This window comes from Rhipicephalus microplus, chromosome X (assembly GCF_043290135.1).
Source record: "Rhipicephalus microplus isolate Deutch F79 chromosome X, USDA_Rmic, whole genome shotgun sequence".
Lineage (NCBI taxonomy): Eukaryota > Metazoa > Arthropoda > Arachnida > Ixodida > Ixodidae > Rhipicephalus > Rhipicephalus microplus.
In genome coordinates this window covers 7,989,066-8,015,196 of record NC_134710.1, presented here as the reverse complement: position 1 = coordinate 8,015,196, position 26,131 = coordinate 7,989,066, and the positions used below count along the sequence as shown (strand labels likewise).

Here is a 26,131-nt window from a genome sequence, read left to right as displayed (position 1 = left end):
TACGCAGCTTACCACCTGATTTTCGTTCCTGTAAGACTTCGTCGTCGTGAGCGCTATAGCTTTGTACTCGAAAGCATGCGCTTGCATCTGCGTGGCTGCTGTGATCGCGCTGGCGCGTTTATCGTTGCGGGTGCGTTCCCGCGCAGAAAGACTTGCGTCAACACCAGCATGCGTGTGCGCTTAAACGCGTCCGCATACGCTAACGGTAACCTTCCCGCACAGCCGCGAAACGGGCGATATTGAAAGTGTGGGCATGTTCACACAGGGCGGTACAGTGCATGGTGTGAAGTGAGTACTTTTCGCACTTGTTCGCAATTAGACGTTGTACTTGTGAACCGTGACATCCTCAAAACAGGGAAGAAAAATAAATGGTTTGCTATGTCCCCTGAGAAGCTGGCCTTTTCTTTCAACACATGTGCTATAGGAGACGTCCACTCTCATCGCCTTTGCAGTTATGAAAACGAAGGCAGGTTGTGTCGCTACAACTACCGTTCCGACAAGCGGACATGTCATACTGTGACCGCCCGCCTGAGCACGTGCATGCACACTTCCTCGACCTTCTCGGTGATGGAGCTCCTATCAGCGATAGATTTAGAACGACGTGAAGACCTACACAAGAACTGTACGTTCCCGCTGCGTCAACCGCGGGGTGAGCGCCGAATCAGAGCAGATTTGGTGCTGCATTAAGCGTTGGATCGGATCCTGTTCTTTGACGCAGGTGGCAGAAGCAACTCGACAGCCTCCAGTACGAGAGCCGGTGGCAGCACGCCGGGTCGCGCTCGCCGAGCCCTCACCATCGCCTTTGATACCTCCGCCGCCCCCTTCACTGTCAATGCCTCGCCCAGGGAACGCCACGGCGTCCCCGCCAAGCCCGAAACGGCCGGAGAGATGGTGCTCTACGCGATCACTACGGTGAGAATCGGCGTGACGCCATTGTCTCTCGCCTCTTCAGTCGCAATGCTTCGCCATACGACCGCAACGTGCATTTGCGCATTCCCACCAGCGACCAATGTGGGAACCACGCTGTGTGAACACGAAAGACTGACAGCGTCTCTTATGCATTCGCCTAAAACTACTGGAAAGACGAAAGCACTGTTTTTCAGCAGAGCTCTAATTCTACCCTTTTAATGTTAACACAGCCCTTTGATGACATTCCGTTTTGTCCACCGGTGTGCCTTCATAGCATCGGTGGACAAAACAACAAAAGCAACTGAACAACAACAACAAAAGCTTCAGAAAATAGCCCGCCGATTTTCGAGTTTCTTTCCCTTCTTTGCCAAAATATATTCAAGTAAATGTTCTTTTGAGCTACACAAAAATGATGAAACATTCCCTTGTAATTTACGCACGTTACTTTTATGAAAAACGAAAGATAGACTTTCCTTACCATAGAACAGAACTTGAAAATGTGCTTTCAGTTCGGACGTTAGAAGCTGGTAAATGAGGTGACCGGACGTTTTTTCGCGGTACAACGCTTGCAACGTTGAAACCGTCTATACTGTTTCGAGTAGAAAGATGAGTATCATTATCACGAACGGCTCCCAGCTTTCTAGCGCGCATGCCCTCTTCTACCTCTTCTTGGTCTTCTGCTTCCCCCTGCGCGCCCGGTTCGTGCTTGTTCGTGCTAGAGTTACTGCATATGCTACCTAAAGGTAGCATATACAGTAACTGTAGTTCATGTTCTCCAGCAGCGCCCTCCAGCGTGATAGCAGTAAGGCGGAACGAGCAGAAAAAGAAAGAACGAGGCGGAATTCGAACCAGCGTCGACGATCTGAATGCGAACCTCGTAATCCCTCTAGCGCGCCAGCACAGCAAAACATAACGTCGTGTGGCATTAATCAAGCGTAAATCAAGTGATTCGGTTGACTTATGTTTAACGAAAAGCCGCAACTACTGAAATGTGCAGAAAATGTGTTAAGTGACGTGGGCGTGGCGAGGCGATTTAAAATTTCTCACTTCACCTGCGGTTCCTTATGCCATGTACCCTGAACGTGCGGACTGCCCTGCCAGTGGACTATTAGCAACATTCAAGCATGTGTTGCGGAAATGTCAAGCTATCGGCTCCGCTTTGAGCGAGGACAGGTGGGCAGCGCTCTTACGCAGCCGCGAACTTAACAATCATACCCTGGCCGTCCAGAGTGACTGTGAACGGGCCGCCAAGCTCGGCTTCATGGCCCCTACATGGGATTAGTCGGGTGGCGGGGCCTCCCCTGCGTCTTCTCGAGACCAAAATAAAGTTTTACTCATCATCATCATCACTGGAAGAAATCCATGCCTTATTTACATGTATTCATTCCTAGCAATTAAATTTTATGTCAGGGAAATTTTTCCGTAGCAAAACCTTTTTGTATTTTTTTGTTAAGTAGAGACTCATTAAAGAGCCACTGACGAATGCCATTGGTTAACAATCGTTTTCGGTAGCAATGTTCTTCCGAACGCCTTTTCAGCGTCTGGTGAAACAACGGGGGACGCGGGTGCGCATTGCGTTCGCATGTCGTCCCTTGAATGGAGCTCGGCTAAAGTGCCTAAACGTACGTAGCTTTGTAAATCTTCTAGGTTAGCATGAACCTGACAGCAGGTGCCAGCTGCGCGTTAGACGAGGTTGGGAGAGGAATCAGCTGTCGTTATTTATAGGTATCAAGAAAAGTTCTTACGGACTCTATAGACACTTCAACGGTTGTTAGGGTTTTATAGGTTTCAAAACCACAATAAGATTCAAAAGAGCGATAAGATTATGAAGAGCACCGTATAGTCTAGGGCTCGGGAAAGTTGACCATCTGGTATTCTTTAACGTGTACCTATATATATCTATAGGCACACGTGCCTCACGGCGTTTTCACTTCCATCGAAATCAAGCCGCCCCGACAGGGATTCGATCCCGCGACACTATAGGGTTAGCAGTCCGGCAGCATAACCAGTAGTGTCGGGTAGTATATAGGTATTAACTAGCGAGATCACGTCTGTCACCATCATCATCGTTTTCATCTTTTTCGTTCACTCTCCCCTCTGGTAAGGTGACCTGACTTCACGTCGGCTCCTCTTCCTCCTCCTCCTCCTCCTCCTCCTCCTCCTACTACTACTACTACTACTACTACTACTATTTCAAGCGCAATTACAACTACTATGGCTGCTACTACTATTACTACCCCGACAACGACGGCAGAGAGTAGAGTGTAAAAGCCTGCGTTGCACTTTCAACGTCATGTGTGGAAACAGTGTATGGCTGGTCACATTTTGTGCCACGTTGCCGGCAATTTTACTCGCTCCTTGGTGTTTTTTGTACCTCGAGCTTATTGTGCTGCTCTCGCAATGATGATTCGCAGGACAGCGAGTCGGTGATTGACATGCAGGCCGAGCAGTACATCTCGACCATCCTGCCCGACCCGTCGACTACAGTCTACGCCACGGGCCAGACCTCCGGGCACTCGGCAAACGCCCCGTGCAGCAGCTACTCGGCGGGCGATGGCTGCGAAGAAGAGCCGCTCGTCATGCCGTCGCAGAAACGCCCCCGTGAGTCGGTCATTAACTCTTATTAACACGATAGCATTAACGAGCTCATTTTGCGGAATATCAGCGTTGTTAATGGGCTAAATTTCGCGATGTAGTCAAATAACTTAAAATTAAAAAAAAAAGCTTGCACACTAGTGGCAATCAAACCCAGACCACCAGTGTGACAAGTAGGTAATCTACCACAGAACTGCACCATTGCTTGTAACTGCCTCTTCCCGCCCCCAACAAAAAGAAAAAAGTATTAAATTGGCCGCGTATCTTCGTGATCGACTGCAAATGCCGTCGAAATACGACAGAGATAGAGAGATTAATAAAATAGGAAGAGATAAAAAGGACACTATTTTCTGCCTGCCGTCGCGGGAGCACGGCTTATTGCCTTGAAGGAGGGGGAGGGGGACGTAAAGTTGATAGAAATAAGAGAGGAGTGAAAGAAAACGTGAAAGATATGACAAGAGAGAGTCTTGTCAGTGCGGTCGGTAGTACGAAGAGAAAACGCTCCCATATAAGGCGTTGAGGTCCGCAGAAGCGCAGAACTCGCATAAAGCTCTAAGGGCTGGAGTTTTGAGCGCGCGGGACATGGAACGTCCTCCACTGTAGTCGCAGGCAGACCGAGCAGGCGATGACGGCTCACAATCGCGTGACGTTCTCCGGCCAGGGTAGGGCAGGAGGTAGTATGCTGCAGCGCTGCGTCGCCTGCGGAACCTTCGGCACGCAGGCGATGAGCAGCGCTACCGGAAGCCAGGCGCTGCTGGCGAACCAGCAACCACCGCTCACATCTGTTCAGGCCGGTCTTGTTAAGCACAGGCTTGCCACTTTTCACCAGCGTGTCAGGGTGCGCCGTTGGTAGGAAAAGCCGCAGTCGTGGCCGGGAGTCGTCCGACTCGGCTACCACCTTGGTGACTGACGTGTCACAGTGGTGCGCTGCCTTAGCGGTGGGGGTCAACCTCCTCGTTACCATGGCTGTCCTAACGTGCAAGGGAGGCTTGCTATCTTCGATGGTGGTCAGCTTGGCGCGCAGGAACGCCACAGTGCTGCCTGCTTGGTCTGGTTGGAGCAGCGCTTGCATGGCTAGTCGGGAGTCGCACAGAATCGCTATGGGCAGTTGGAGTGGAAGGAAGAAAGCAACAAAGAAAAAGGAGGAACGTTAACCAGAAAGGGCAGCTGGAGTGGTGTCGCAGCGAGGTACTAGGCTGCCGAGTGAAGGAAAAGATGATAGTCGTCGTCGAAAGACGATAGTCTTCTGCCGGCCTTTTTTGGTGCATAGCTTCGCATTATCAGCCCAGCCTAAGAAACACCGTTTAGAATTATCTGTCTATGCGTATTATAATAAAAGAGTACACAACCTAACCCATACGTATTCATGGTGCGCCTCTAATAAGCGTAATATTTGCGTTGTGATCGATAATGTTCCCAGGTATATGAACGCAACGACCAGTTCAAGATGGCTAGGCGCTCAGCAAGTGCTTAAACTTTGGCCGAGTGGTAGAATCGTTTCGTGTGCCAGATAGATCAGAATCTATTCGTATAGATATCCAAAGAAAGACTTTCAGTTTTTGTAAACCTATACGATTCATACGTAATACAATGATGTCAATAACGACTGTAATGTTCCGTGGTAGAAGCATCGACATCCGAAATACACAACAAGCGAGGCAGATATAGGTCCACTCATTGCATCGAATCAGACATATGTAGTCAGCATCAGCAAAACGTGACATCCAAAGGCCACTTGTTGCGTAGAGTTTTCTAAAATTTAGGAAACTACGACTCCGTTGTGCCAACGCTGCCAGCATCAGAACGGATTGGCTTTGACGAGGCTGGCTGCATGACGTCATGCAAACTCTTTTCTTTTTTTTATCCTTGCTCAATGGCTTCTCGCCCCTCCTCTTCGCTTGAAGCAACGATTCCGTAATCCATTGCTTTGCGGTATTCGCAGGTGGACGCCAAGCTCGAAGCGCGCCTGTGCGCCGCACGCGCCGGGTGGCCGTCGACGGTGACGAGCGTGTGGTGAGCGTGCCCCAGACGGGACGCTGGTCGTCGCTGCTGCCCGTGGGCACGGTGGTACGCAGGCCCTCGACCAAACTGGTGCAGCTCATCGTGCAGGCCATCCACGAGAGCCCGCACCGGATGCTACGAGTGACGCACGTCTACGCTGCGTTGCAGTGAGTGTATACACTTCCCACCTACGCCGCCTTTGTCTCTGCACTCACGGACATCTTTGAAAGGTTGCACCGCACACAGACGGAGAAAATGTGATGAGACAAGACAAAGTGATTGCGCCTTCCCGAGTTTCTCCTCGTATGCTTGCGCTGCAACCATTCTATAAGATATGTCAAGCCATTCTCGAGAGCTATCGAACAGTTTCACGCAGAAAGGACTGCTCCCCTGCAGGGTTTCGGTTTGCCTAAGAGCGCCTTTGGTAGGCGAGCCAGGAATCCTAATATTTTAACTAGGCTGAGCTGAGCAGTGTGCATCTGGGTGCCGTGTTCTTGCTGAAGGGCAACAATAATAATTGTGAGGGCTTTACTTCCCAAAACTACGATATGAATTTGAGAAAGTGGCTGATTGGGCTAGATGGTCTGGCATACTTAAGGTTCGACAGCGCAAAAGAAAAAAAATACGTGGCGGATAGGACACATAGCGCTTGTCTCGTCCTCTTCCTGACAACAGTGTATTTTTTGGCGCTGTCAAACCTTAAAAATTTGAGAAACACCGTGGTAAAAAGCACTGAAAGTTTCGGCCACCGGGGGGTTCGTTAACGCGTGCGTATTTGTGCAGGGACCTCTGGCACTTCGCCCCCATCGAAATTCAGGCGCTGCGGTCGGTATTCGATGTCCCGACCTTGCAAGAGCAACGATCAGCAACACCTACAGAATTTTATTGATTAATGCATACAATTCTCTAAGCTAACGAAACGTTGGCCTCGCCACTCAGGAACAGAAACTGTTGTCTGAGGTTGGCACCTCGTAGCCTTTGGGATACGTTTCACAGCCTTTGTATGCGGATTGGGTGACAGTCATCATCTGGCTCGCTTAAGTACCCTTTGTTGGGAACCCTTACGCTTCCCGAACAAAATGCCGGCTATCAACGTTCCCATTTGAAAGGAGCCATCTCGCAAGTCTCAGGTATGGGTGATTATAGAAGGAAATTCTATGTGAGCATTCAAAAGCATCTCGACACGGACATGCAGAAACACTGAAATCCAGATGACGATTCGTAATCCCAGATGTTTGTTGCGCGGATATCTTTTAACATACGGTGACACGCGAAAAAAAAATCTTCACAGCAGTCACATCTGTGTATCTCAAGAACACACATGTTAAAGATATTTAAAATATTTGCACTAACGTGCAGACTGCCTGTAAAGAATCAGTGGCCCACACGTTTGAGACGCTTCACATTCCCTGTTTATTATTTTTTTGTGAAGTTGTGCTTTATTCATTGTAGCACCAATGTCATTCACAGCACAAGTTACTTTCCGTAAAATTTTCAATTTCATACGTCAAAATTTAATTTAAAACTACGAAACTATTTCTTCGAGACCTTCACGTTAAAGCTACACTCGTATTACCATCGGGCTTTCCCGATTACGGCCGTAATCCTGTATCTGTTGAGCCAGAGGAGTTAAAAGGGAACGCGCAGCCGGTTTATACCTAATGACGTTGTGCCGCTTACGTCATCTAATGCACGTTACAGGAGCAAGTACCCGTACTACAAGCTGCTGGAGAAGGGGGGCATCAACAGCTGGAAGGTAAGTGACGCAACAACTACAGCTGTTGCCACCAGGGCAATCCTCCACCACTTACGTCGTCACAGTGGCTTAAATCTAGTCAGCGCGGAAGAACCCGCCGCGACACGGGAGAGACGAGGACAAGTTGCCGAAAAGTTCAACTTGCTGTTTTTAATTTCAGGGAAAGGGGCAGTTTTAGGTTTGAAACGTCAATTAGTCACCCCAGCACGTTGTCAGAGTGGCATTTAGCTTAGCACTCTAAAGCAGAACACAGCGAAAAAAAAAACGCAGATAGGACACGAGGCAACGTTATGTACTACATGTTCCGTTTTCACGCTGTTAAACATTTACTCATGAACCATATTGCCCCCCTAACGCATTCCGATTCTGGCACATTCGGATTGACACCTTATTTGTGCTTTCAAGTGGTTAATTTTCATTTTTATAGGCCTCCATTATTTGGCTGATACGCCCAGAAAGAGTCTCTAGCAGGGGTGGTGAACTTCCTGATAACTCACAATTTCGTTCAGTATGAGTGGCAACACGGTGATCCTGATCGTAAACCCCCCATGTGTAAGCGGCGGCCCCGGCGTTAGGGTATATTTATAGAAATAAACACACATTTGGGATTCTTGCATTGCGTTTGATGAATTTATTGCACATGGGTCCAACCATAGACATTGAAAACCTACGAGCACAGCATCAGAGTTCTTATTCAATGTGACTGTACATTGTATACCCTGGATGCTGTTCTTCTTGACGGAACAACCGGTAAGCCACCTCTCGTAGTCGCTACTCATTTGGCAAACATCAGGCACGAAGCCGGACATTTTTTTTTTCAGGGGGGGGGGTGACCTTTATGGTTTCGGGAGGGGCACCACCTTTATGCAATGACGAAAACAAATTCGGGGAGGAGGAAAGGGGGAGGGGCACGCGCCTGGTGGGCCACCCCTGGCTACGCCCCTGGCAACCGTGTACTACCTATTAGTGTTCGCAATGTCTGCGTGTCCACACAATGTAACCGACGTACTGAAGACCCCAGTTATCACTCTCTCAATGAAGCACACACTAAATGAACAACACAATAAATCAAATGCTCACCTACCAAATTTTTGAAAATTACCATTGTCTTGTGCGTATGGTATTTTTGTTTAGTATATTTTGACCTAACATGTCGTACATGAAGCAGTTAACAAGCAGTCAACTACAACTTGCGACCAAAGAAAATGAGCACATGATCGGCTATCTTTCTGGAGCCTAATATTGCATGTCTTTTGGAAGTTTAGTAATCAGTTGAATTTAAGAATGCTCGAAAGAGATTGTTTAAAGCTGGTGAGCTGCTTGGGTACTTCGAATACTTGTGGTGTACGTGATTATTGAGTGTGCGGGCCTCATATTGTCACGGGCTAAGTAGATGCCTGAGGATGACGACGACGAAGTGCTGAACGTGAACGTGCTCGGACTGCAGCAGCGTTGTACGCATTAGCTCGCCAGTATATTCGCCAGTACGCATGCGCTCGCCGTTGTTCGCCAAGAGATCACGAATATGGGCATTTCGCCACCTCATCAAAATGCCCTTGCTACTTCCAGCTCGGCTCCAGTCGTTGCGGCTGCCACTCCGAACTGCACTTTCGCGCCACGACGAAACCGAGCTGAATGGCGCACTCATGATGATCGGCCCATATGTTTCACGTGCCATCGGATAGGACACATCGCTCGCCATTGCCGCAGCCGTTGGACTTCATCACATCGACCGAGCTTCTATGATTGGCGGCCTCGCTCTGAACGTGCACCTTGTGTCCCGCGCTACCGTGCTGAGACAGGTGCAGAGCATAATCCAGAACGTCGGACCAGCCGCTCGCCATCGCCCGTGCGTCGTCAGTCCCGCTCGCCCCAACCCCGCCGTTCTCGGTCTTTCTACGACCGTCGCTCGGAAAACTAGCCGGTGCAGCCCCCGGAGGTGACGCTGCATACACGACTCGGACTGCAAATCCTCTCGTTACTCCCAACCAGTGGTGCAACCTTCTTACAATTCTCGTTGATGGTTTACCTGTGATTGCTCTTATTGATACCGGTGCACAAATATCTGTGATGAGCTCAGACCTCCACCGCCGCCTCCAAAAAGTTCTGACGCCTGCGATTGCACCTACCGTTCGTACAGCGGATGGGAGTACTCCTGCTGTGCTTGGAATGTGCACTGCGCGATTAACAATTTCTGAGCATCAAACTTCAGTTTTGTTCGCTGTACTGGAAAATTGCCCTCATGACCTCATCCTTGGACTCGACTTTCTGACTTCACACGCTGCGCTCATTGACTGTTCCAAAGGTCTTCTTCGGCTTGAACTACCATCCTTCTCGGAGACCGCCTCTACCAGCCCACCTCGTCTGCGCTCTGTCGATTTCCTCAGACTTCCGCCGCAAGCCGCAGTCCAAGTCCAACTCTCGCCATATCCTCCAGTACCCGATGGTGATTATGTTGCTGCCCCAATTTCTGACGTGGCCATGACACGCAATGTTGCACTCCCCAACACGGTGGTTACCGTTAAGGACAACCGAACTTCATTTCCCGTCCTCAATTTCGGCTTCTCAGCGCAAGTTATTCCTCGCGGCATGTCACTTGCCCATCTGACACCACTGGTCGACCGCACAGTTTCTGCCCTAACCACCTATTCGCCACGCGATTTTTCATCAACGTCGTTCTCGTCAAGTTCCTGTTCCGACCTTTTCAAGCCAATGCTATCTGACAAGCTCACCTCTGAACAAGTCTCTGCTTTCTGCCGTGTGCTTGCTTCTTATCAGGACAGCTTTGACTTCGGCGACCGTAATTTGGGCCAGACATCCGTGGTAACCCATCGCATCGACACCGGTGACGCTCGACCCATCCGCCGACGACCCTACCGTGTGTCAGCCCCGGAGCGTGCTATTATACAGCGAGAAGTCGATAAAACGCTTGATAAGGGCATAATCGAACACTCATCTAGTCCCTGGTCCTCACCCATTGTATTTGTTAAAAAGAAGGACAATAGCTGGAGATTCTGTGTTGATTACCACCATATCAACCATATTACCAAGAAAGATGTCTATCCCCTACCGCGCATAGATGATGCACTCGATTGCTTGCACGGTGCCAAATATTTCTCTTCAATAGACCTTCGCTCAGGCTACTGGCACATCGCTGTGGACGACAAAGACAGAGAGAAGACGGCCTTCGTGACTCCTGATGGACTTTATCAGTTCATAATGATGCCTTTTGGAATATGCAATGCCCCCGCGACATTTGAGCGCATGATGGACTCTCTCCTTCGAGGCATGGAGTGGACCATCTGCCTCTGCTATCTTGACGACGTTATTGTTTTTTCGACTACTTTCGACGACCATCTTACCCGTCTGTCCACAGTGCTTGATGTTTTTCGACGTGCCAACTTGCAGCTTAACTCGTCCAAATGCCGCTTTGGGCAACGCCAAATCTGCGTACTCGGCCATCTTGTTAACGCTGCGGGCGTTCAACCAGACCCTGCGAAAGTCCGAGCAGTTCGCGACTTCCCCACACCCCACTCAGCGAAGGACGTCCGAAGTTTTCTGGGACTGTGCTCCTATTTCCGTCGTTTTGTCGAGAAGTTTGCTGAAGTAGCCCGTCCTCTAACCAGCCTCCTCAAAACGAATGTCGCATTCACCTGGGGCCAACAGCAAGCAAACGCCTTCTCGTCGCTCGTTGACATTCTCACCAATCCACCAGTCCTAGCACACTTCGACCCATCTGCCGCCACGGAGCTTCGTACTGAAGCCAGTGGCCACGGCATAGGCACAGTGCTGGCGCAGCGGCAACAAGGCATGCAGCGCGTCGTCGCGTATGCAAGCCGACTGTTGTCGCGCTCGGAACAAAATTATTCCATCACAGAACGCGAGTGCTTAGCTCTCGTCTCGGCCATTGCGAAATTCTGACCGTACCTGTATGGCCGACCATTCTCAGTTATTACGGACCACCATGCGCTTTGCTGGCTCTCGTCACTCAAGGACCCTACGGGACGCCTTGGTCGCTGGGCGCTGCGCTTACAAGAGTACACTTTTTCCGTATCCTATAAATCCGGACAACTTCACAAGGATGCCGACTGCTTGTCCCGTTACCCAGGCGATCCCCCTGACACGAGGGAAGATGAGCAAGAGGCCCTCGTTCTTTCAATTACCGACCTCACCGACATAGCTGCTGAAGAACGCCGCGACCCCTCTTTGCGTGCTATTTTCAATGGTCTGCACTCCCCCTACCCTGACCACTCCTTACAACTGTTCGTTCTTCACAACGACATCTTGCACCGCTACAACGCCCGCCCTGATGGTGCTGAGCTTTTACTCGTTGTTCCTGTGCATCTTCGCTCAGACGTTTTGGCCCAGCTGCATGATGCCCCCTCCGCTGGACACCTAGGGGTGTCACGCACGTATGACCGCATTCGCCGCCGATTCTTTTGGCCTGGCCTCTACCGTTCTGTGCGACAGTACGTTGCGGCATGCGACCTCTGCCAGCGCCGCAAGACACCTGCTCTGAGACCTGCTGGTACCCTCCAGCCCATTGAAGTACCAGATGAGCCATTTTTCCGAGTCGGCCTCGATATTCTAGGGCCTTTTCCCGTGTCAGCCACCGGTAATAAGTGGATTGCTATTGCTACCGACTACGCAACGCGGTATGCCGTTACACGCGCCCTCCCCACCAGGTGCGCTACTGATGTAGCCAATTTCCTTCTTCATGACATCATTCTGCGTCATAGTGCTCCTCGTCAGTTTAGCACTGACCGCGGCAGCTGTTTTCTATCTAAAGTAGTCGACGAGCTCCTGCGATCCTGCTCTACCCACCACAAGTTCACTAGAGCGTACCATCCGCAAACCAACGGCCTCACGGAACGCCTCTACCGTACCCTGACGAATATGTTAGCGATGTACGTCTCCAAGGATCACAAAGATTGGGACATCCACTTTCGTTACATTCGCGTACAACAGTTCACGTCATGATACAGCTGGATTTTCACCTTTTTACCTACTGTTTGGTTATGACCTACCTTTGCCCATGGACACCATGCTCCAATCTGACGCCACCTTATCGATTGCTTATGCACGTGATGCCCTGGCCCGAGCTGACATCACCCGCCAAGTCGCCCGGGATTGTTTATGTGCCTCGCAGCTTAACCAAAAGAGTGCTTACGATCGCCGGCACCGCGACGTACAGCACTCTCCGGGGTCACTCGTGTTGCTGTGGTTACCATCACGTCGTGTTGGTCTCTGCGAAAAACTAATGTCCCATTACGTTGGCCCCTACCGCGACATACGCAAGGTCACCAGCGTGACCTATGAGATAGCTCCACTCCATACCACGTCAGTGCCAGCTTCAGTCCCGACCGATATAGTGCACGTCTCACGGCTTAAACCATACTTCTCACGCCTTGCGAATTGATCGCACCGGGACGGTGCTTCTGCCGCCGGCGGGTAATGTCACGGGCTAAGTAGATGCCTGAGGATGACGACGAAGTGCTGAACGTGAACGTGCTCGGACTGCAGCAGCGTTGTACGCATTAGCTCGCCAGTATATTCGCCAGTACGCATTTGCTCGCCAGTGTATACTTTATTCCCCGTAACATCATTATGAACCAAGGACATCCTTCAAAGGTACCAGTACATTATTTTCAGGTCACGTATGGCGTCAGGGTACCAGCCAGCCACAAAGATAGTGGCTGTAAAAAAACAAGCAAAAAACTATTGTTTCGCACCATCACTTGAGGCACCGTCATCATTACAGATAGAGGGTTGGACGAGGTGGGGATTATACTCTCTCTCCTCTGCCTCGCCTAAAAGAAACTGTCAGGCTAACGTTAAACAAAGTTTACTCACACGGTGGAATAAACTGATGGGTTGCTCGGAGACTTATTAGACTCGTTCTTCGAGAGTGATGCAGAGCCCCTATAGAGATCTAATTTTATCTGAAAATCGATATCAAGCAAAAAAAATAATTTTAACACAAGTGCGCTATCAGCACAGCATCTGGCTGTGCAGTGTTGCTAGTACACTGTGGAACAGCTCGCGCCCTACAACGCTTGGAAAAAGTTTGTATTTGTCGATCGCTGTTATTCGCGGTTACATTCTATCAGCTAAGACTCGTGAAAGGAGTTTAGAAAGTGTCGCACAGCACAATGCGTTGCGTTAGAATCTGCGTTTCTTTCATTTGTCTCATTCGTTCATGCTTATAAATATTGAACGGACTAGGCAGTGTTTCAGGTATGCATGGGTGTTCATGTATACGGTCCTTTTTGTACAGTGCAGAGCACTTTGCAAGCGCCCTTTTAGCTTTACACCTTAACTCCCGACAAACGCCCAGAAGACGATTACACCTTATCACCGCCAATAACGCCATGCCTAACGTAGTGCGTGACGCGGGGGGCACGTTGCGCCGAGCGATGCGAGGCCAGTAGTTGCGATGCGTCTGACCTCTTCTCCTGTCCGAAGACAGCGAGATGAAATAAGTGAAGCGGTCATGTAAGATCACTCGCTCACACCTCGCAGAGCTCGGTGCGCCACGCCCTCTTCCAAAAGTGGTTCGTCAAGGTGTGCCCGACGTCCATGTGCAAGAATGTTCGGCACAAGAGGTACTTCTGGGTACTCGACTACTACCTCAGGTGGGTATGCGCGCGGCAGTGCGCTTTTGTATGTGTGTAGCTGTGTGTGTACTTGTGTGAGGTTAAACGCAGTCGGCTGACGTTTGGGAAGCACACGCGAGTTCCTTGTTCACTGAGATAGACTAGAAGTGGCAGTCATGTTCAGAAATTGTCATTCAATCGACGAGAACTGGTAGTCCAGCTCAGTGAACAAGGAAACAGCATGCGGTTCCGAAACTTACGACCATGATCAGACTTGGCGACTGTGTTTCATATCGTCCATCCATCCAGTGCCTGACCAGACGAACTTTCGTCGTACTCATGAGTGCTTATGTTAGTGAATCTGTGTTTGTGTGTGGATATGTATGTTGTGCGCGCGAAGGTACGCTATTGCACCGCAGTGTGTGTACGTGCGCGCGCGCGTGTGTGTGTGTGTGTGTGTGCGTGCATGCGCACGCTCGCTCCACATTTAGGCAATGGTGTCATGTGCAGCAAAAGCAATGCAGATGATTTCAGCTCATCGAAAACTATGTGGAGTGTTACATGGTCGACCATATCCAAGCTAAACACATCGTCGTTTTTTACGGTGGTTAAGCTAGAACTTTTTCTTCACTTTCCCCGTAGAAATGTCCGTTATCTATCGCACCCGGTTATGGTAATGATAAGCACAATAATAACTCTCCCATCTGTGTATTCAGCCTCGGCTGTCTCAGCTCAGTAATGCGAATGATGTACTCCGCTGCTTCCTGTGACTAGTCATTATTCCGTATATTGCTTCTATAGTGTTGCCTGGAATTACTTTTGGACTAACAACGTAGCTTGCGGTGAAATTGGCTGATTGTGTGTTTGATTGCAGAGTACCAGTAATATGGTAGGATGATGATCGACAGAGAGAAAAACAGTTCGCACCTCTGAGCCTTCATCGTCCTAACTAGAATACAGCACGAGGCAATGTCCGCCGCCTGAGTTTTGTGTTACGGAAACTCGAAAGAAAAAAAGAAAACTCGCTCCATACGCGGTGCGAGACTTCAAGGCATCAATCAGAATGTGCGTTCATCCCTGACCTCGAGGAACGAGACTTCTCCGTTGTCGATTAGCTCGAAAAAAAAAACAGGACAATAGCAGTCAGATCGAGTCCAGCTAGGCCTTGTCCGAATTAGACGCAAGTTCAGACAGCACAAGTTGACACAGACGAGGGACGGGAGAACAAAGACGCAGCTCTTGTCTTCTCGTGTTTCGTTGTCCGTGTTTTGCTCTCACAACCATTACGAATGGTATCCGACTTACCGACTTTCTTACGGTTGGGTCGCAGGCCACGGGAGTGGGTGATGCCCCAGCTAGAACTGAGGGCCTTTTCGTCGCCGGTTCAGGTCGAAGCAGGTCATCGAGGCGATGATGACGAGCCGCGGACAAATACGGCAGTGCTGTCCACCTTCCAGCTCGAACCGGAGCGGGAAATCTCGCCGCCGGAGACTAAGAAGCCATTGGGCCACAAGCGGAGGCAAACTGCAGCCCGCGGCAGTTCCGACTGCACGCCTTCGGTTCCTCAGCCGTCCGCGGAGGAGCAGGCCGGCCCTTCGTCCACCTACCCGCTGCCCCACATGAACCTGGGGAAAATGGAGTACATGAAGATGGACGCCTGGCCTGCGGCCTCTCAGGTAGGAGGCTGTACCGCAGCGCCTGTCTACCTATGTGGCGTGCAGTACTAAAGCGTTTTTGGTGATGCGTTCCAGGGCAACTCCCCCTCCAGTGTAAGAGGCGCTGGTTCAGGGTATGTGCGCGTGACCAAATCCATATTCAACTTGCTCCGCGTCATGCACCTACAAGTTGTAGACGCATTTAATGTATTTCGCGAACGAGAAACCTGACGTGCGGCAAACGCCGGTATACCGGCATTCGCCGTAATATATGCGGCAATATGTGCGGCAATATATGCCGCAATATATTCCGCGATATATGCCCCATGTATTTCCGCCGACCGCGTCATAAATTGGCGACCATATATGGACGTCATATATGTACTTATGTCATATATTGGCCGGTCATGTATTGGCGAGGTATACTGCCGCCGACCACGTCATTTAGGCACCCTGCTGTCGATATATTCATTAGTGACTGCAGCACCAGAAGCCAAAGCCAAGCAGATAGAACAGCAATAATGAGACGGGGTCGGTCGAAATGATGCACGCGTCTCCCTCCATGCATTACCGGGCCGACTGGGGAAAATTGTGGCCAGGCTAGATGGGGGACGCGTGCACACGTCTTACTTTCCGCGGGCCCCTAACGGCAAACCTTATTGATAAGTTTGAGACGGGGGCAGTGCGAGCAACGCCGCTTGACCTGGTGGCTGTCTGAGCAATTTTCTCTCCCCCGACGATAGATATCCGCTGCTGTCACCGGGCCGACGGAAGACACCGACACTTTATCTAGAAGAACGCGCCTCGCAAACAGGACGAGAAGTATACCCCGTACAGTTGCGAGACAGCTTTTAGGGCTGAAACCCCTATAGAACTACACATTGAAGCCGTTTAACGGAGTTTATTGTAAGGCACACAAGATCATGCGTTAATAATAATAATAATATAGAATAATAAATATGAACATTATTATTATTATTATTATTATTATTATTATCATTATTGTTATTTGGTGTACTACGTGCCACAGCCGCGATATGATTACGAGAGTGGAGGCCTCCGGAAATAGGACCATCTACTGTTCTTCAATGTATACGCTGACATCGCGCAGCACACACGGGCCTCTGGCATTCTGCCTCTATCGAAATAGAATCCCCGCAGCAAAGAAGTAAAAGAAATAAATATCCAAACAAAAAATGCTTTCACAATATGATTGGTGCGGAAGCATTCACTGCTGGAACTCACCCTATAGTACCGAAGGCTTTGCGCCTGAAGCATGAAACAAAATATACACAGGTGAAAAAAAAATGACATTTACGGCATGATTGGGAAGGCTGGCGATTGAGGTACGCGTTTTTGAATCACAAGCACGTAAAAACGGAGGCGACAGAAACACACCTTAAAGAGTGCAGGCGCTATCATACCACGTCTTTTTCGTTTGCCTGGGTTTGAGCTGAATACTTCCTAGTGGTTTAGTCCCTCTTGCAATACCTGTCTGCGGAAAGATGCTATCGCAGAATAGCTGGTACGCGAGACTCGAACCTTTGCTCCAGGCCATACAGTATAACGTCGCAACGTTTAAACATGTACGAATGAGTGGATGAATAATTTTGAAAGTTTTACGTGCCAAAATCACGAAGTCATTATGAGACACGACATCGTAGGTGAAGGGGGAAAGAGGTGCTACGTGAATTTCAATCACCCGGGGTTTTATACGTGCCCACGCACCTAAAAGAATCGATGAGTGAATGTTAACGAGACCAGTGTGTGGAGGCGTTCGTGAGCCCAAGTGAATCTGCGACCAAGTCCGCGGTGCCTACAATGGCGTCGCGGGCACCGGCATTTGTGCCAGCGGCCGTGGACAGCTTCCAGAGTTCGTGGAAGCCGGAGTTTTCACCACTTGATCAAAACGAGCAGCAGCAGATGACGTGGCCGGAGTCTCCACAGAAGTCCCAGGAGTCCCAACAGAGCTGGGGAGAGTTCATGGCGTCGGAAGCGGGAAACGGGCTCTGGGAGATGATGAGATCGGTTGACATTGGATGTGAGGGGTGTTTCCACGAGAAACACAAGTGACATCTGTTTATGCAGGAACCTGATATGTTTCCCTTGCATATAGGGGCCCTTGAAAGAGTTTTCAGTGATCTCGTAATGATCTTGTCACCGTTCATAATGCAAAAGATGTCATGCGATGACAATGAAAGCGTACCATAGCATGATCATCTGTAAGATGTAGTTATGAGCTATGAATGCGAAAGCATTAAAGAGGCACTAAGGAGGAAGACAATTTTTCCAGTATTGGTAGGAAGAAAACTGGCCACAATTCGCACAAAGTGTATTTTGACGGGAAGGGTACTGGAATCTTAGAAGAACGCCAACATCATCTTAATTCATAAGGAAAGAGACGCCAAGGACTTGAAAAATGACAGGCCTATCAGCTTACTAACCATTCTCCACAAACTATCTACAAAAATACTAGCTAATAGAAATAAGGGGACATTACAGTTCAATCAACCGAAGGACCGGGTAAGATTTCGTACAGGCTACTCTACAATAGACCATATTCATACTGTCAATTGGGTAATAAAGAAGTGCGCGGAATACAACCGAGCCCTATACCTATAGCCTTCATAGATTACGAGAAGGCTTTTGACTCAGTTCGAACATCGGCAGTAATGCAGGTACCATGGAATCAGGGCATCGAAGAACCCTACATAAACAAACTGGAATGAATCTACAGCGGATCCGCAAAACACAGTTCTCCATAAAGAAAGCGACAAAATCCCAATAAAGAAGGGCAGAAAGCGGGGAGACACGATCTCACCAGTGCCATTCACCGCGTGTTTACAGGAGGTTTTCGGAGCCCCTGATTGGGAATAGTTAAGGATAATAGTTAATGGAGAGTGTCTTCGTAAGCTGCGATTCGCTTATGACATTGCCATGATGAGTAACTCAGGGGACGAATTACAGCTCATGAATACTGGACTGGACGCGGAAAGCAGAAAAGTAGATCTGATATAATATTAATATACCCAAAACGAAAGTAATGTGCAACAGTTTCGGCTTTAAACGGCGCTTCGCGATAGGTGGCGAAACGCTGGAACTTGTGAAGGACTTAACCAAAGTATATAGTTACCACGGAGCCGAACCATGAGAGTGGAATAACTAGAAAAATAAGGATGGGGCGGATCACTTTCGGCGAGCATTATCAACTAGAGTATGAAGTTGGGTGTGTTGGTAAGACGTAGGCTTATGACGTTGCGCGTAAAATATGCGAGACACAGGACCAGGGAAGGGACAAAGGGGGGCACTTTGTACTCTTTGTCCCTTCCCTTGTCCTGTGCTTCGCATTATTTTACGTGCTACGTCATTAGTTAAGCATTCTCAAATCGTTAATGGTATTCTGCCACTAACCCTCAAGAAGAAGGTATATAACATCTGCATCTTGCCGGTACTTACTTTCGGGCAGAAACCTGGAGGCATACAAAAAAGCGAGCGACGGAAATGAAAATGATAGGTGTAGCCTTAGAGACAAGAAGAGAGCAGAGTGGGCCAGAGAACAAACCTGGGTTGGATATCATGGTAGAAATCCACAAGAAATGGACATGTGCCGAGCACACAGCACGTAGGCAGGATAAGCGCTGGTCATTAAGGGTACTTTATTATTAGAGAAGGCAAATGCATAAAGGGAATACAGAAAGTTAGGTGGGCCGATGAGAATAAAAAGTTCGCAGCTATAACGTGGCAGCAGAAAGAACAAGACCAGTTTTATTGGCAGACCATGGGAGAGGCCTTTGCCCTGAGGTGGGCGTAGTCACGCTGATGATGATGATGATGACACGAATTTGCCTAGTCTTTGTACTTGCGGGTGGTGGATCCCACTTATGGCCTCATTATTTTTTTATTTCTGTATCTTTTTTTAAAGAAAAGAACGAACCCTTTTGAATATCGTTACCGGATTTGAAATGGTAAGGCCAAAAGATCAAGCTGGTGAATTGCAACTGCATGCTGCACAGTTGCCAATTGTTGGTTCGTGATAACGCAGCTTTAAGCCACGCGAAGCCGAGACGAACGTAAGGTACGAAGACTAGACAAATTCCCATAATTCCCAGGTTCGCTGAAGCGCCACGCGTTTCAGCTCCCACAGAGACTAGGGCCAGAGTTCCCTCTAGTGTATATTTAGGAAACTCTATGGCGTGTGATGCTTTCGCCTAAAAATTTTGTCATGCAAGGGCTTAGCTTGGAATAGCGATCGTGATTGTCGCTGCCAATAGCGATCTTCGTAACAGCGATATTAACGCCTCCGCAATTCTCGCTGCGTTTCCACTCAGCTGAATGTCATTTGGTGTTTCACGTCACTACCCTTCTCAGTTGTTGTGGCACGCCCATCACAGGTCCCGCATAACCGTTCGATGACAAGTACAAGTTGAGCTTTGTGGGCGAGTCACAAGGCGAACACTCACACGGGGCCATGACGTACAGCGCCAGTGAGTGTCGCTGTCAATAGCGAACTTCGTAACAGCGATATTAACGCCTCCGAAATTCTCGCTGCGTTTTCACTCAGCTTAATGTTATTTAGTGTTTCACGTTACCACCCTTCTCAGCTGTTGCGGCGCGCTAATCGTCAGTCTTGCTCAACCGTTTGATGACAAGTACAATTTCAACCTTGCGGGCGAGCACTCAGACGGGGCCACGACGTACGGAGCCAGCGGGAAGTTTTCGCCCCGGTCTGTCCTCTTCTCGCCAACACACCTCCCGCAGATAGCTTCGTCTCCGAGCTACACGGATTTGCCTTTGAGCGATGCGAAACCGCTCCTGCTGTCACCCAAGCCACAGATAGTTAACCGTAGCTTAAGATCTGCATTTAAACGCAGATGGTTTAAACGAACCAGCACTCCCTCACATTGGTCGGCAAACTCGCTCATCAGTCGACTCGCTCGAACTCACTCAGAGTCGTATCGAATAATGAGTGCGAGTCTGAGTTGAGCGTGGGTGAGTAATAGTTTGTGGAGCTTGAGTGCGAGGGAGTCCGGTTGAAGAAAGGTTTCGTGAGTGTGAATCCGAGTGCGTCCGAAGCACGAGGCATATTTCATGAGTGACACACACAAGAAAAGGAACACTCAAACGACAAGCACAGGCGGCGTGTTGAGTGTTCCTTTTCTTGTGTGTGTCTCTTTTGCGGCCAAATCATGCCATTAAGTAAATACCAACTAGGCCAACAATCAGTATTATTTCATGAGTGAGTCTGGGCGAGTTGCCCTTTCTTTTGCCGATCCTTTGTTTTGCTGCTCTCTGGTCCGAAGTTACTGCCGATCTGTAGTCGAGGATCCTCTGAACATGTGCGCCAAAAACTGGATCGCAGTACACCACCTGAATTTGAAAATTACGTTTAAAGTCGGCTGAAAATCATTGTTCTCTCGACAAGTGACGCCACAAACCGATGCCAAGCCATAAGTCCACGGCCATTGGTTGATTTGAGCATCGTAAGCTATAAGTTTAACGCAGTCGCTCGATGTCTCTCTGAAAGTAAAACGCACGTTAGAAGAAACGAAATTAAAAAAAAAAGTGTTCAAGGACATGAAGCGCGTTTCCTTCTTATGTGATTCTAAAGAGAAAAGAAGACAAAAGTGAGCCCCGTAACTGTGTGCATCGTAGTGCGACACCTCAGCAGTTGCTCACAAAGGACCGGGGTAAGGAGGCATTAAAATGATAGGTTTAAAATGTATAGAGATAGAGGGAGAAGGAGAGAGTGATGCGCAGGGACAGCCACATACGGAAGTAAGCAGAAGATAGGAAAGATGGACACGGTCGCAGGAGTCCAAGGACGGGGCACCACTCGGCGAGAGCTCTTGTCGGCGTCAGGAGATAGCGTATAGGCAAACCAGTCAGCCAGAGCTGCGCTGTCGTCAGATATAGCGGGGGCACAACCGGTCGGCACGACGATACCCAGAGAGCGAGTCCAAGTGCATTTACGAACAGATGTTGCTTCTTGACACCTTGTCATTCTTTCGAAGTTCCTTTCGTAGCTTGTGCACACTTGCTGTGTGAAAGCTGAGCACAAAGACCACGTGACAGATTCTGTGTCGCCGCGCGCACTGGACGACTTATAAGTATTTTTGCGTCCAGCCATTCGCGAGGCAATAAACGGCTCTAACCGAACCATTCGATGATTACTTGGCATAGTGTTGCAGGGCCCCTTCAGGTGAGTCAAGATTTGAGCTCTGTGTAGTTTACAAAGTTATCCCCATCTGTTGATACCTCCGAGGGGCGCTGCCTGTCAAGTGTGCTTTTCCGAGCGCACATATCCGAAGCGCCAACCAATGTACCAAATCTTGTTGCTTACGCCGCCTCTCTAGATCCTGTGTGAAGTCGCCACTTATGAAGCTGCACGATCGCTCTCCCTCTCTGCAGAATGCCCACTTCGTGGAACCGGTGGCGACGGTGCCACTGCACTGCCTAGACGGCCTCATATCCGGGTTCGGGCTCCCGCCGGTTGACTACACAAATGGCGTCGCCGTTTTCGTACGCACGTCATTGCCTTTGTGGAAGCGACTGATGCGGCGGTGGCGGCGTTACGTGGGAAAGGATGTCGCGCGAGGGCAGCGGATCACCGAATTCGCGGCGTTTCCGATGCACTGGCCAAAGCTTGAGGAGTCTCCTACACGTCGCGACAACGGTGACGCCGCGAACGACTTTCACGACGGGCTGCCCCTCCCTTTAGAAGAACTGGACAGCTGCTCGGCACATGCTCCTACTGAACCCGACCCGTCGGCGCCCACGGACCAAGGCGACATCTAGGCTAGTGCTCATTGGAATGGCGTCCCCCATGTCCAAACGTCCCAAAATTGAGTATACTGTGCATGCTAGAGTTCTGTAGATTTTTGGGATGGCAAACGTCGGATGCAATATCGAATTCTGGTTAGCGGTCCGCCTTTTGGCTCAATCGCCGCGGTGATCCTGAAGAGAAAGTCGTGCCGCGTTGAGTGGAAGATTTCATTTGCACGTGAAGTTTCCGCTGTATACTTTAATTCTTGCTTTCGGGGAAAGGTTAAGCAGAATGGATGTTATGTACTCAGTGAGGTGCGCGTGGTGCAGCCTTCAAGCCACGTCTGCAGCTCTTGAGGAATAGGCAAAGAGCATCTCTCACCCAAGCCATCCTTGCATGACCTCTCACGTACGGCACGAAGGCACGATGCCCTTGATAACCCCCGAAAGGAATCAAGGTGTCAATTGTGCTGCCGGCGACGTACAATCACTGCGCACCATCGCTGACATGTGCCCTTCACTGGGAATAAGTTCATGTTCTGCTAAACTCTGCTATTGAGGCTAACCGCGGTGCTTTGACGACGTTAGGCATAATTATAGCTCTCTCCTTGCACGTTCATCAATCGCGTGTTTCTTTTTTTTTGTCTTTCCTCGATTCGAACATCCAGTACAATGATGGAGCCTCCTGCCTCGTTTGAGCCCCTTAGAAGTATGCAAGTTTTTCGCACTCATCAGCCGAACAGGCACTGCTTCTAGCGTCAAGGCAAGAAAGTGAACTTCACTTCTTTTAAAGGATGTCGCGCGAGGGCAGCGGATCACCGCATTCGCGACGTTCCCGATGTGCTGGTCAAAGCTGGAGGTGTCTCCTACACGTCGCGACAACGGTGACGACATCAATGACTTTGACGACAATCACTGCGCACCATCGCTAACGTGTGCCCTTCACTTGGAATAACATTCCTCTATTAACGTTGCTGCGTCGAAAATGCAGTAATGCGGACCGATTACTGGGGTAAAGATGCCTTGGCGTCATTTTACTTTTGTTTTTGTTACTTCGCAGGTAAAAAAAAAAGCTGTTCGCTTGTGCAGCATCTCTAAAGTAGCTTCTCTGTTAGCTTGTATAGCCTTCTTTAAACGTGTGACGTGTTCTTCCCTGACAAAAGATGCCACGGCCTCTTCAACGCAAATTCAAGCAGTAGGCATGTTTTTTTATTTTTATGTATAACTCGTGCTTTTACTAGGCGGGGCCACAGGACGGTTGTAAACGCAGTGTCGAATTCAGCTCTCTGCTACGTTTCGCGTTGAAGATTTGGTACAACGGTTGTGGTTCAGTACTAAACGGACGCGAATTCGATGTCATAAAGGTCAGCAATGCGTGAAACAGTTGTGAACTATTTAGTTTCTTGGCTGTTACGTGCGACAACTTCGCTTGAGGTAACGGACACGGAATATGGGAACATAAGACGAGATCGTCCTCCCCAATGGGAACATGTCTCAGACGGTTTATACTGGGAAGTTCACCTAGAAAGTGAGTACAAAGTGCAAGAACGGGATTAAGCGTCCCTTTTGCGGGATGTTCGGACATAGCTTGACGAAACGGGTGTATACTCCTACAGCGACGGCACTCGAGGCGTGGTGCGCTCTGAAGGCAAAACGGGGCATAATTCGCAGTTCAGCACCATCGCTCTTCGCGGTGTTCACATAAGGCCTAGTTGTATTGTTTCTGTACTTCGGACGGCATACTTATTAGTCTTGAGTACCTGGCTTCTGCCACGTTCTTTCGTTCTCTCACGTTCCTGAGAGTTCATACTAGCGGCCGATCTGATCTCTTTTAGCGAAGTCTGACCGGCCTCTCGCGTCTCGATAAGCTACCAGAGTACAAGAATTGCTTTCTAGTCTGTGATATGAGCAAAATGTGATGTTGCGTCCGTTTTCTTAGAGTGACAACGGTCATCCGCTTTTTTCAGACGGCTGCATTTCATGTAAACGAAGTGGCCGATGCCAAACGTCGCCCCACTTTTTTTTTTTCGTCCGTGTCACCTGGTTCCTGCGCTTCGCACGGACTGACATTTTCTGTTGTTGAAATAGTGCTAATGCGTCATATCACGTTTTCATTTTTGACTGGAGCAGCGTTCACACAATTATCGAGTGTCGACATATGCGCGTTGTGGCTGCCAACTCATTCGTGTGCTCAGCAATGGGTTTCGTGAAGATGGAACCAGTAGGCCTTTAACAAAGTTCCAGTTTATTCATGCTGCTGTATTTCGTGCTGTCCCAGCCTTGGGCGTCAAGTATTTTTTCTACCTTGCTGAAGGCTGTCAGCAGACATTTTGTGTTGTTTGGCAACGGCAAAGATTAACTCCCGAAAACTTTCGATTATCGATAAGTTTTTCACACTTTGTTAAACATAGTCAAGGAACACTACCCCAACTCGGGTGTTCTGACAACACAATTCTTTCATTTCATTTGTTAACCAAAGCTTTTTTCAATTCGTTTTTGGTGTCTGTATTGCGTTCTCATTATCTTGCTTTCTTTCTTAAGACTTCTCGAACCTTGAGCACACTTTTTTTTTCACATGCGAAATACCATGTATGTTTGTCGTTATGTATTTGTTTAATTCTACTTGATTTTGTTTGCTATTGTCATTTGTTCCTCTTACAATTTCGTTCTATATCATAGTTGTTCATTGTTAGATTTGGGCGTATCAGAGTAGGTGTAATCAAGTGAAGTGTCCGAACCAACAGAGACTATAAGGCAGTACATTCTGGATTAATGCGCTAGTATAAGCGTTAAACGCCGTAAGTTACACGCTGATACTAATCTTGGTGTTCCACAACAAACTGCATGCAAGTGTGACGTAAATTTGATTTTATTACAGTAGCTTGACATGCCTTTTCGATTTTATTCAAGTGCTATTTTACGTTCTTGCTTCCAGTCTTTCTTGATCAGACGAAGACTTTAAATAATGTTTTGGAATTCAAGAAGTCAGCTAATTTAGAACATCCTGAATGAACGTTCAGGTCTGCGCTCGCCTACGTTTGATCTCACCAACCTAACGACACTTATAGGGTACACGGGTGATACCAAAGCTGTGACTGTGATAAGTTGTGAAGAAACGCCACACGCGAATATTGCTGTGTATTGTGCCAATGCCGACAAAAGGAAAAATGCAAACCAAAGAGCTTGCAAAAAAAAGTCTGTAGAAAGTTTATTGCCACGTGGAATCTGTACCATGAATCATGTGCATGACAAATATTGCATAAATTTTGACCATCGTTTTGGTATATAAATCGGTTGGTTGTAGCTCCAGATACGGACTACAAGAAATGTACTGTTGTGTAAATGTATGCATATGATATATGAAACTGAATCAGTTTTTTTTCTTTTTCTGTTAGTAATTGCAGTTGTTAAAGACAATGTAATTTTACTCATCAGTGTGTGATCCGCAGTGTGTCATCGTCAGCTAAACCATAAGCTGGTGTTCTTAGATTCAATAAAAAGTTGAAAAAACGAGAGAAACGCTTACTGCTGGTGCCCTCCCTGCAGAAGGTGTTTCCGATTCACTAACATGTTTCCACTGCACTGACAGTGTTGTGGCTCGTGATAACACTGAAATAGAAGCGTCATCGTCTCTATCACTGATGTGATTAAAAAGGCAATATAAAAGCCCATGCAACGCTTGGCCGCAAACACTTTTAAGTCCCTGTCACAGATTGCAACTAACCAGATGACTCATGTATTTGAATCACCAGGAAAGTCGGGCATGGCTTCACAAAATTCAGAGCTTTCGCGATCATCCAACGACGCCTAATCTGAAACCAGGCCCGTATATATAGAGTTCTCAGTCAGCAGGACGC

General features: G+C 48.7%; 1 protein-coding gene across 1 annotated transcript; it reads left to right on the top strand.

Moving 5' to 3' along the window:
* Positions 1-709: 709 nt before the first annotated feature.
* LOC142777419 (uncharacterized) lies at positions 710-25,793 on the top strand. The gene is made up of 7 exons (XM_075881779.1): positions 710-912; positions 3,324-3,510; positions 5,447-5,672; positions 7,207-7,261; positions 13,784-13,896; positions 15,188-15,533; positions 21,921-25,793. Exons 1-7 carry the CDS (start codon positions 889-891, stop codon positions 22,305-22,307), a joined length of 1,338 nt encoding a protein of 445 aa, XP_075737894.1. The 5' UTR covers positions 710-888; the 3' UTR covers positions 22,308-25,793.
* The last annotated feature ends 338 nt before the right edge of the window (positions 25,794-26,131 follow it).

Excerpts from the sequence above, each read along its gene's own strand:
- LOC142777419 (XM_075881779.1), top strand. The coding sequence starts at position 889 with ATGGTGCTCTACGCGATCACTACG. Across the intron at positions 913-3,323 it reads TGCTCTACGCGATCACTACG|GACAGCGAGTCGGTGATTGA; the intron begins GTGAGAATCGGC and ends GATGATTCGCAG. Across the intron at positions 15,534-21,920 it reads CCTGGCCTGCGGCCTCTCAG|AATGCCCACTTCGTGGAACC; the intron begins GTAGGAGGCTGT and ends CCCTCTCTGCAG.